Source organism: Colletotrichum chrysophilum (assembly GCF_026319265.1).
Source record: "Colletotrichum chrysophilum strain AFK26 chromosome Unknown scaffold_28, whole genome shotgun sequence".
NCBI lineage: Eukaryota > Fungi > Ascomycota > Sordariomycetes > Glomerellales > Glomerellaceae > Colletotrichum > Colletotrichum chrysophilum.
The window spans coordinates 1-12,021 of record NW_026517315.1 but is presented as its reverse complement, the minus strand read 5'-3'; the positions used below and the strand labels follow the sequence as shown (position 1 = coordinate 12,021).

Genomic DNA, 12,021 nt, shown 5'->3' with positions numbered 1-12,021 from the left:
GGACGGCCGTTGGTGGCGCGGTTGGGGTTTTGGTCGGCCTCCAGCATCACAGCCTCTGAGTGGCCCATTATGCACACCCAAGGCAGACTGCAGGGTGGGCAGCGCTTCATAAGGAGAGCCCGGTATGCGCCATACTCCAGCCCAAGATGCGATCACTGATCAGTCTCAATTCAAGAAACACGTCTGCAAGCGACGAAAACACCAGAATGATGAGGACCAGCATGTATCAAACCGCATACCAACGAAACTATCGCCGGCGTCGGCCTGAGCTCGAGGAATCATCACCAGCTCCACCCTTCGGGGCCATCATTCAGTCGATAAGCATCGCTGAGCTTTCGAAGCCTGCAACGACATTTGCATCATCCGCTCGGGTGACTGAGTGCAGTCTCCTCGCCTCATACAACTGGCTTGACCAAGCGACACCAAGTATCCTTGTTCCTGGTATGTTTTGAGGCAGTTTGTTAACTACTCCTGCTGATCGGACAAGGTGCACCACCCATGTGGACACCGCTCGCAGTGCCTGTCAAACTGCGGGAGGACGATGGTGTTTACTATCGCGACAAGAACGCAGCCCGGTATCCCGCCCATCCGATGGAGCCCATGGTTCAAGCCGTCTTTGCAACGCACCCGGAGCCTCTCGAAGGAGGGGTAGACATCGTTGCGTGCGGGAGTACGCTTGGAAATCTTCTTCGTTTCATTCGGGGCGACGAAAAGCCATTTCGAATGCTCGTCGAGGTAGTTGGCAACACCGTACACCTGATCCGCAGAGAGAACTCGCCCAAGGAGACGATACCGAATGTCCGAGGCTACGGCCACACTTTTCCAGAGGCCTACACAACCTGGGACGCCGATGTACGGGGCTCAGCATCTCATCAGAGAATCTTGCAATACACCTTTGGCGGTCTTAGGTGCATTGTCCGACACGAGGGCGATGGCTATCTCAGAGACAAGTTGACTTCGTCAAGCAAGCCAAAGCTTCTAGGAAAGGGGCGTGGGAGCACTCTTGAAGAACTCATCGCCAGCTTCGAGGGTAATGGGGTAACCTCCGTGAACCCTGTCCCTTCGTCTGAGCTGCACATACAGCCAGGTGGATTCGACGTGCCTCAGTCGGCGGTCTTCGATCTCAAGACGCGTTCTAATATGCGCAGAGGTCAGGACTTCCTGGGCGAGGAGCTTCCTCGTATGTGGGTTGCACAGATACCAAACTTCGTACTCGCATACCACGATCGCGGCAGATTCAATGACATCGAGGTCATGGATGTGTCGGAGAAGATCCGCGACTGGGAGAGGGAGATGAACGGAAAGCTCTCGCAGCTGGGCGCGCTACTGCATCGCATCATCGGCCTGGCCCGGACTCAGCCAGGCGGAAAGCTGGAGATCAGCCGGCAACTTCTGGACAGACTTGAGATCCGAGCCCAGACTTCAGGGGTGACTCCGGCGTTCTCGGAAGGCGTGTCGGTGAAATGGGCATCATGGCTGGGGCAGCCTGTGATGAGCAGCGAGGACGAGGATGTGGATGAAGTAGCTGGAGGCGATCTGACTTGGAGCGATGGTGAAGATGTCGGCGATGATGTCACTGCTTGTTCGCAGGACTGCTCATACTGCGGTCGATGCACATACTGAGTCGTGTCGCGACTCGGCATGTTGACAGTCGTGGCGTGGAGACGTACTAGGAATTATAGAAGCTGCTAGTGTTACACGCTGCTTCGAATTAGCTTTCATATGTCTTGAAGCAACGCGAAACATATTTGTTATGTTATCAGCCTTGTTGATCGAAGGTCGTGAGATGAATCGAGACGCGACAAACATACACTAGATCACAACAGCCCGACGCCATGATTGTGCTCTGTTTGAGAGAATGGACCCACAAACGCGCTTCGCTGCATTTCGCATCACGTGCCAGGGTTTTGGTATGGGAGATCCGTGCACCGAAGCTCGGTGAGCTTCTTTCGGTGAGGTCGGTCTTCACCGAGACCATCACGAAGGACATCGTCTCGCTCTTGTAAGAGAAAAGCCCTTCTGCAAATCAATAAAACCTTCATTATAATGATTTTTTTTACTGTTGTAAACTACTCCATACAGGATCAGTGCTTGCTGTCTTGAACTACAATTGGCAAAGGCCTAACACCTTGCTAATCCCAACCAGCTGTGATGACAACTGCCACAACACCCAACGAAGCTGCCTAGCATAGGTGCCTGCGCGGTTTATTTCAATAACCTTCCATCTACTCAAACTGATTCTCTTACAAAAGCGTGCTAGGTCTCGAAGTGATGTGACGTCGGCCGTGCGCCGGGCTTCCGGAGGGGTCTCCTGAGATTGACTCCAACTCTATGGAGTGTCTAGATGGGTCTGTAGATACTTAAAGTATTCAAGGGTGGTCTTGGGTGTTATGAAAGCTGGTTTATGACGAATTTGGTCGTGCAGTAGCAATTGACGGCTTTGTTCGAATTTATTCCTTCTTTATTTCAAAGTTCTAAATGGCAACCGTCGAGGCCAAGGGAGGACTAGATATACATAATCAAAATCAAACCAATACTTCATGAACGACAGTCCAAGTCCCAAAACAAAAGATTGGTATGTCTCATTTCCCTTTAATCAACCTCTAATACTATGCTACCCCAGACGTGACGAGAACTCATGTAGTCACGATGTTACTGGTGGTAGCCATCGAGCGAAGTGTCAGACCACCAGACTGCGTTTCGTGCCCGCCCCGGCTTGTGCATGGTCCACACTTAAGGTCATCGTAGATATTGACATTACTCGATATGAATTAAAATCAATTGATATGAATGCCCAGCTAGGCTTTTGAGTTCACGAGGCTTGCATGGTCCTCTCAATAAACGGAACTGGCCAAGGTCTAAGCGGCTTCCTGTCCGAGGACCGCTGCAGCCGTGCCAGTATTTACACTTGAGGGCCTCCACATGCATCGACAACAAATTTTCTCAAATATGCCTCACCAAGTTATTCTGAATGCACCTGTTGCGTGGCTGAGTTGGCCGGATCGGAGGCCGGGGGCAGTGACGGGAGGCCCATCGCGACTTCCGGCGTCAAAAAAACATCAACCGAGGTGGGTCCTTCTGTTCTTCCTTTTCCTGGATGCGCCTCGCCGGATCTGTGATTGCGCCTTCCCACAACGATGCTAAGAACCTTGCATGAGAATAATTGGGAAATAAGAAGGGTAGACGACAGGTAGGCACACCTTCCTCACTCAATTGAGTCGACTGTCGACGGAACGGGTAAGAGCAAACGGTCGAGAGACGCGACAGCCCATTTGAGACAAACGCAGGCGCACGCAGGAACCCACCTGCCATCGTCCACCGCTACACCTACCTCACCTCCCTCACTTCACCCTTTCGCGACTTCCTTCACATCGTGGCAAAACTTCGCTGCCTACCACCTCGGCGACTTGCATCTTTCCGCCTGCATCTTGAAAAACAACCCTCTTTTCGCAATTCACAAACTCCGACTTCATATTCAAAGACCTCACACCTTCACTACATATCTTCTGCCTACCTTGCGCGCACTCATCCAAACTCAGATCACTGCCATACCTCAAAATGTCCTTCTTCGTACCTCAGGTGTCGACGCGAGTTGCTGCTCAGGCTCCTGCCCGGAATCCCTACGGCCCTCCCTCGGCAGCCATCGAACCAACCCCGGAGTACATCCAGCAGCTGCGGTCTATGACGCACCACAAAGACCTTCTCGTCAAAAGTGGTTTCATCATTGCTCAGCTGTCTCTGTCAGACGTCGAGGGCAAGAAGCGCTGCCGACGATGTAATGCACGTTGTGAGTAACCTCTGCCCTAACGTCTCGTCGTAGCACGGTAGCTAATATTTTCCAGGTAATAAGGGGGGAAACAAGTACAAGGGGGACGCCCAAGATGGAAAAAAGGGGAATAGAAATCCTCGTAAGCATAGCGCAGCGTACAAGCCCAACCCCAAGCCCAGGTCCATTCCCATCGTCGACTTGGACGACATCCAGGGAGACGCCAAGAAGGACGGGAACGACAGGGACGATGGCAAGGAAGACAAGGACAAGAAGAAACCCATTCTGAAGTGCCGATATCACACTGGCCGCGTTTTCAACATGGTAATTCCCCAGTTCCGCCTGCACTTTGCCCCCTAAACTAACCGCAAAGCACTGGAATTGCTGCCGGACCTTCGCCTCCACCCCCGGCTGCACCTTTGCCCCGGAGCATCTCACGAGGACGTACACCCAAAAAGAGCTCTTCGATCGTCACCAATACCATAGGACACCCCCGTCGACCCTTGTCGACCTCAACCCGGATCCACTCATCTCACTCTCTTTGACAGACGCCCACACGCCCTCGGGCCCCCGCCAGTCGCGCCGTGCAGTAGCCATAGACTGCGAGATGGGCGTCGCATTTGATGGAGAATCAGAGCTCATTCGCCTGACCCTCGTCGACTACTTCACCGCCGAGATTCTACTGGACAGCCTTGTTTTCCCTGCGGTTGGAATGTCGCACTTCAACACTCGCTACTCTGGCGTTTCCCGCCAGGCCATGGACGAGGCCCGGCGGAAGGGCAAGTGTATCACCGGAGGCGTGGCCGCGGCGCGGCAAGAGGTATGGCGTTGGGTCGGCCCTGAGACGATCGTCGTCGGACACGGCGTGAACAACGATCTTACCTCGCTGCGCTGGATTCATCCCCTCGTCGTCGACTCGATGCTGCTCGCTACGGCAGCCAAGGCCGAGAAGGAGAAGCGAGAGGAGGAGGAGGAAGAGGAGAGAAAAAAGGCCCTGGCTCTCGAGGAAGCTAAGAGCATCCAAGAGACTGAGGTACCTGACGAAGATCTCATCTCTTTTGAGTCAGAGAATGAGAACTCGAAAGGCAAGCAGAAGGGCAGGGAGGACAAGGCGAAAAAGCAAAAGGGCAGCGGCCTTTCGCTCAAGAACCTCACCCATGACCTTCTGGGTCGGCAAATCCAGGTTGGCAAGATGGGCCACGACAGCCTGGAGGATGCCCTGGCGGCCCGAGACCTGGTGCACTGGTTCGTGACGCAGAAGTGCGTGGAACTGAAGGCCCAGAATCAGAACCCAGCCATCATGGGCTTTTGGTAAGCGACGCGTTGGGAGCGCCGATTTCAACATCTGTTACTATAGACATTTACTTCACACGGTTGAAGGTCAGCGAGACGATAGCGCATTCGGATGGAGAATACGTCTCCAATGGGTATGGTCGTATGTAGTCAGTCAATCACTGGCAGCGGGGATAGCATTGGGAGTTATGTAGATGATAGAATACCCCTAAATAAAAGGCCTACAAGCAGACTTGCGGTCTGAACCACCCTACTACAGTCTCTATGATCATAACCTCGGGCTGTCATACCATGTGATGTCGCCGAAATTCATTCCTGGACCAAAGTAACGTATGCATTGTTATTCGTCAATATTTGATTTCGCCCCCGTCGCCATACTTCTGCTCCTCGCCACTCCCTTGTGATACCAAACTGGGAAGGCTGGAAGCGCTGGAAAACAAAACCAAGGCCCAATGTCTAACCCCCTACCATCGCCTCCGTGTGACTCATACCACTGAGGGTAAAAAATGCGCATGATGAAAATTTGTGTAAGAGAACCGAAAGAACCAAGGGGGGTTAACCCTGAAGGAAGACACCAGTCAACGCCTCGGGGAGAGATGTAGCCCCAAACCTCTCTCCTCCAAGAAATGCCAAAAAAGTGCTACAAGGACCAAAATAAAAGCCCAACCAAGGGTCAAAAGGCTAATCGACACGTCCCTTGTGCCAGTCTAGTGGTGTGTTCCGTGTTTTCCGCGCGCTCCTGGGTATAATTGCCGTTGCGTATCTCATGCCGTACATGTCAAAACCTCTGCCCTTCGAACTCGAGCTGGCTTCGTCCAAGTCCATATTCGTCAATGACGCTTTAAGAATGCTGCACCGCGCTCGGTGTGGTTGGCTCCGCCAAGTCTGAGTCCGCAGGTCCAAGCATTGACGCTTCCATGGAAATGACACTGGCCGGACGGCTGCGATGCGATGCGGGGCTCAACATCGACGCCTCCATTGACGCAGTGCTGGCACCGAGCGGTGCAGGCCGTCTGTTGGTGTACGCGGGGAAACCTAGGTTCGTTCCCTGGGGCGAGACGGCAGTGGCGGTTGATAAGCTGGGTCCTGCCGTGGCTGTTGGAGACGTCGGCGAGTAGTGACTAGATACGACCAACGGTGGTGGATGATTCGCGGGACCCGCTGTTGTCGGCGAACGAGCCGACTGGGGGAAGCTAGGACTGGTAGGGCTGAACAACAACGGGGCCTGGCCAAGTGGTTGAGCAAACATTGGCACTGCTCCAGTTGGGGGCACATGGGTTGGCGGGGGCGGCGGAGCCTGGCCATCCTGTTGTGCGTCACCGTTGACGAGATTCTGTGCAAGCAGTGGCTGTCCATCAACAGCCATCTCGCTACCGTCGAGACCCTCGAACTCGTCGTCTTCCGCGGCCTCGCCATCATCTCCTTCGGCGTCGCCGTTCACCGTTCCTGCATTTGCAGCAGTGGAAGCATGGGCACCGATGTTACGGCGGACCAAGAAGCCGCCGGAGAATCGCGGGCCAGGAGAATCGCGCAAGCCCTCGTACTCTGCCGAGGTGTTGAGGTATTCACGCAACTTTTGCACGCCGTTGCCAGAGAACACGCAGAAGACGCCGCGCTGGTGGTCGGTGAATTCTAATACAGTTAGCAAACATCCAGTCTGTCGGCATCAGCGGAACGTACCAGGTGGTGGAGGTCTGCAAAACTCTGCAAACTCTTCCCTGAGAAAGGCAGTAACTCCTGTCAGACTGAGATGCGTGAGGCGCGGGCAGTAGTTGAGCAGCTTGATAATGCTCTATTGTTTGTTAGTCAAGTACAATCTTTGGAACCAAGGGTTGCTAACCTTTAATGTGAGGTTTGTGCAGTAACTCAGATGGACGCGCTCTAAGCTGCTGGCATAGTACTCGTCAATGTTGCCGTTGGCATCCCTACGTGCCCGAGGACGGTGGTTTGCGCGAGCGAGGGCGAACACAGACTCGTCAGTAATGTTGCTGCATTTGACGAGACCGATTCTCTTGAGCTTGGGCAGCTGCGCCAAGCGCATCACCGAGTCATCTGTCAAAAGTGTACAGCATCCAAGATCAATGTATCGTATACGATTGCATGCCAGGACGAGACGCTTGACGGCTTCGTCTGTGATATGGCCGCAGTGACCCAGGTGCAAGTAGTGCAGGTTTTTGCCGAGCTTCGCAATGGCGTTAACGGCGACATCGGTGATATTGCGGCACTTTGCGAGCACCAGGTTGCGCAACCGAGGGGCGGCCTCGATAATCTTTTGCACAGACTGGTCGGTAAGTCTTGAGCATGAGGTCAAGTCCAAAATGCGGAGGTGGTCATAAGTCTTGTTCTGCGGCAGGGATAGGAATGCACTGTCGTCGATGAGCTCGCAGCCGGCGAGGCGGAGTTCGCGGAGGGACTGCCCATTCGCGATGAGGGCGGTGATAGGGTCATTTCCGATCTGTGAGCACTGGTGGAGGTCGATCTCGAGAATGTTCTTGCAGTGTTCTGCAAAGGCCATAATCGCAACGTCCTGTAGCTGGGCGCATTCGTTGAGTTTCAGCTGGAGCAGGAGTCGTATCAGCAAAAGTCCCAAAATGCAAGGCGGTACCATGGTGGACCAGGCGAGAGCCGGGTCAGGCTTTGGTGAGTCAACGTGGAAGTAAACGTACCCTCTTGATGAACTTGCAACTTTCGGCCAGCACGATCATGCTATCATTCGTGATCTGGGTGCAACCGGAAATATTCAGTCCCTGCAGCCTACGGCAGTTATCTGCGATTGCTCTGATGGAGACATCGGAAATGTTTCTGTCCCCGGAAATATCGAGGGCGAGCAACGACGCGCTGCCTTGCACCAGCTGAGTCAAGCCGTTGTCGGTCAACTGTCTGCAGTTGGTGAGCGTGAGTCGCTCGACGCGTTTGCAGACAGACAAAGGGATGACGCTCCCATCGTTAATTCTGTCTGCGAGCGGGCTCGCGGCTAAGTTGAGGCGCTTGATAAAATCCCGATAGGCGAAGAAGGGCGTAGTCATTCCAAGCGTGCTGCAGATAGACATGTGGTTCTTCCAGTTTGTGCAGGCCGGGCGATGCCACAGTAAATCGACGGAGTTCTTTGCCCATCGCTTGCACGTCAGCATGCAGTGGAAGAGATCGCTGGGACCATTAAGCTTGGCGAAGATGGAGATGAGGATCTCGCTGGGCAACCGGTTGACGGCGGGCTGACACGGGTCGTCGTTAACCTGCATGTCTTCGATGTTGGGCACGCCGAGTGACGATTGCGAGTCGTTTCCGGCGATGAAGAAATCCGACTCCTCGTTGTCGGCAGGGGCAGGGGAGTTTGTGGACGAGGAGGAGCGGGAGTCCGGGGTGACTGACTGGGCAGCCATGATTTCTATTGAGGGGGCTGCGGGCCTCATCGTGGGAGAAATGGGCGGCAAAGACGTCGACAGCGGGTAAGGACGAGCGAGCAAAGGGTCGGTCGGCCGATCGAGGGAGTCGCGGGGTTTTCGGGCTTTGGGCAGGTCGGGGAGTCGAGCCCCCGATGAGATAATGGTCGTCGACGAGCGTGTGGATGACGGGGCCGGAGTGAGTGATGTTTGTTGTCGATTTGTCGCGGAACCGTAGGATTTGTCACCAAAAAGGTCGTTTGAGTAGTAAAGGCGGACCAGTCCCACGAGGACGATGGTGGACGCTGACGCTTACGCCTGACCCACGGGAAATGGTAATGGAGAGGCTCCGGACGGTGAGGTACGGACGGGGGATGAGGAGCAAGCAGCAGGAGGAGGAGTAGTTTGCTGGGCCGCGTTGGTTGGGTTAGGTACCTTGACCTCTTGGTGCGGATGACGAGCAGCAAGACGGGGGTTGGAGGTACCTGTGCTTGCTTGGTGCTGCAGCGCTGTGCCGGGCTGAGGGCAACCAGGGCAAATGTATGGTTTTTTGTTGTGTGTGACGGATGGAGCGCCAACTGTGACGAGACGTAGGAGGAGACGAGGCGAGGCGGGTTGGGGTCGACGTACGTCAGGGAGAGACACGGGTGGGTTTAGAGAGGAGACGAAAAGGTAGGTAATCTGGTCTCTGTGTTGCCCAACGTGGATGTGGAGGTTGTGGACGGGCGCTGAACTCAATGTCGGAGGCGTGTCTTTGGGCGGTGGCAGAGGCGGACGACAGAGTCAGGGATAAGAGCAGCGCAAGACAAGGTCGACAGAGAGGAGAGGCCGGAGAGGAAGATGTCGTTGAGGTGGTGGACGACGATAGAAACAACGGCGGCGGCAACGCTGGGCGACGAAGTAGCATCAGGGAGCCAACAGCGGGCGGCAGCAGTGATTCCTCCAGCAGACAGATAGCAGTCGAGGCTCTCCAGGGCGAAGGGCGACTGTGACACGACGAGGGACGACGGCGGACGGGGCGAGAGAGGCTAAGGCAGTTAGGTTGGGGGCCTGCAATGCCTGGTGCCGGTGCGGTGGAGAGAGCGAGGGCAGGAGGTGACACCCCGACACACCCCTGGGCTTGCGCTGGAACTCGACGGGGCCTTGACTCAAAGGCAGGCGGCGTCTGGAGGGAGACTCGGGCTGTCTCGCGTTCGTGGAGAGTTGGAGATTTGGGGTCGTCGTTGCTTGTTGACTGCTTGGCCCTTTGACATGAAGCTGTTTATTTCCCGCAGTCAGTCTTTGAGATGGCAAGTCGAGGGGGAGACGACGCCAGCAATGGCAGCAGCAGCAGCAGCAGCAACGGCCAAAGGCGGAGTTGGGAATCGATCAGGTACCTTTTGGGCAACGTGAGGAGGCAGCACCTGTGACTCGACGTAGGGCGTGCCGTAAATAGGTGGGTAGGTAGTAGGTAGTCGCTGAATGACTTGACTGGTCGGTACAGTACTTGGGCGCAGGTATCGAGGAAAGTAATGGGTAATAAAGGGTCGTCGCGTGACCAACCTCCCGCTGCCAGTGCTTTTTGCTCTTCGCGGCTTCGCGATGTTGATCTTCAGACTGCAGACGGGAGTCCGAGCAAACAAGCTCGACGGAAGAGCAGCAGTCGCGACGGTGTAAAGCAGACGAGGGCAGGCGCAATGCTGGAAATGCAACGATAATGGGGGTCTTTTTTGCTCTTTGGGTTGTGATGGATGTCGAGGTACCGTCGATTCGCTGTTGTAGGAGTATTCGAGGGTGGTACAAGTACAGACGAGGGGTGAAGGAGGGTACTTTACTCCGTCGTACTTGGAGTCAAGAATGACGAAGTACATGCCGGGGAGGAGGATGGGGAAAGTATCGCTGCACATGTTTTCGGAGGGAGGGTACTTGTGCTCGCTGCTTCCCGAATCAAAGACGGCGCTTAAGCAAGTGCCTTCCTCAAGGCACTGGCTCTGCACCAATGACAGGGAGAAGCAGGCATTCTCTTACCAGCACCACTACTGTGACCACTGCAGGTGTGCAGGTACCTCCCCTCGCCTGACAAGAAAAGGTACATGCTTCAAAGGCAGACAGCAGCCAGGCAGGGACGGTGTTAGAGGCCATAGACGAGACGAGGCTCCTTCAGTCGAAATTCAAGGGAACAGCCAGAGCAACGTCCCGACTGGACCAGACACAGGAGCCGAAACCAGGCGAGCGAGAGACGAGACGATTTCCCCGGCAGAGAGCGTGGGGCAGTGTTCAGCCTTGTTGAGATGTTCATGCACTGCCCTGGAGGTGATGGTCCCTCTCCCTATGTCTGTCCTGAGGTACCGACCGGGAGGTTGTCATCATAGAACCTGAGGCTGTTCAGTGGGGTCCTTGGCCTCGAGCCGCCGGCAACCGAAACTTGAGCCTCCTTTCAGCGGGCGACATGTACTTTTGCCCACTGTGCCGCCAAAAAGATACTTCTCACAACTACATCGAGTCGACAGCGAGACAACGTCACTTTCCCCCAATCTGCACCTCGACATTCCAGCCCAACTCCACCGCTAGAACGAGGCATTGCTGTACCTGAGAAAACAACTACATAAGCTTAAATCAAATTTTTGAAATCAGCACCTACAAATCAATTCGAATACCACCTAAAAATATTATAAAAGAATCACCCTATTAAGATAAATTAATCTATCTATTTTTAGTAGTATATAGTATAATATATAACTGATAAATAGTAAGAATATTAAAACCTATTTAATACTAACTTATTTTATAACCCATAAGCTTTACTTATACAAAGATAGTATTACTAAAAGAGAAAGCTATAGTTTTTATTTAATATAGTAATAAGCTTTTAAAGTATATATCTTTAAAAAACCTAAAGAAAATATTAGTAGTAAATCTCTATAACTATATCGAATATATTATTATAATAATCTATAAGCTACTAGAAGTATTTAAAGTATTAAACTAGCTTTTTAATTTCTTAGAGAAGTAAAATAAAATATTAGAGATCTTATAGAACTTAGCTAATAGCTAAGATAAATAAGTAATATTAAAAAAAACTATTAAAGAGATAATCTCTCTTATAAAAAACTTTAGTATTACTTCTAGTAACTTTTAAAGAGATAAACTTTAAGCTATTAAATAAAATAACTTAAGATAGTTTTATATAGTAATTACTAACTTTTTTAATAAAATAGAGCTTAAATGCTTTAATTCTAAGTTATAAGCTTTAAGAGATTATACTAATAGAAGTATAAGCTAAGAATTAGATATTAAGATTTAATCTATTTAGCTTTTACTTTTTAAAGATATTAAGCTATATTTTTAAATTATAAAAGTAAAGCTTATTTTTAAAGGGAATTGATACACGGGCATCACGAATTGATACACGGGCATCACTCTTATCCGGGCATCACTTTTAAGCCCATCTATTGGCCCAATTTTTTTTGTTAGTGCACTTCCATTCTGCTAACCACCCTACAAGTATTACCGCCCAAAACATTCTTTCTGCCACCTAGCCCCTAAACCCCGCAGTTTGACGCGTCGTAACAATCTGCATTAATCATCAACGAATCTATACAA

The 12,021-nt window shown here is 52.4% G+C and overlaps 3 protein-coding genes across 3 annotated transcripts; 2 read left to right on the top strand and 1 right to left on the bottom strand.

Moving 5' to 3' along the window:
• Positions 1-591: 591 nt before the first annotated feature.
• Positions 592-1,623, top strand: COL26b_004534 (uncharacterized protein; the record flags this gene model as incomplete). The annotated part of the gene is made up of 1 exon (XM_053177409.1): positions 592-1,623. The coding sequence occupies one exon, from the start codon at positions 592-594 to the stop codon at positions 1,621-1,623; it is 1,032 nt and encodes a 343-aa protein (XP_053038523.1).
• A 1,935-nt stretch (positions 1,624-3,558) lies between these two features.
• Positions 3,559-5,081, top strand: COL26b_004533 (uncharacterized protein; the record flags this gene model as incomplete). The annotated part of the gene is made up of 3 exons (XM_053177408.1): positions 3,559-3,787; positions 3,843-4,090; positions 4,140-5,081. The coding sequence occupies 3 exons, from the start codon at positions 3,559-3,561 to the stop codon at positions 5,079-5,081; spliced, it is 1,419 nt and encodes a 472-aa protein (XP_053038522.1).
• Positions 5,082-5,900: 819 nt separating this feature from the next.
• Positions 5,901-8,439, bottom strand: COL26b_004532 (uncharacterized protein; the record flags this gene model as incomplete). The annotated part of the gene is made up of 4 exons (XM_053177407.1): positions 5,901-6,691; positions 6,740-6,851; positions 6,900-7,616; positions 7,726-8,439. The coding sequence occupies 4 exons, from the start codon at positions 8,437-8,439 to the stop codon at positions 5,901-5,903; spliced, it is 2,334 nt and encodes a 777-aa protein (XP_053038521.1).
• Positions 8,440-12,021: the final 3,582 nt, after the last annotated feature.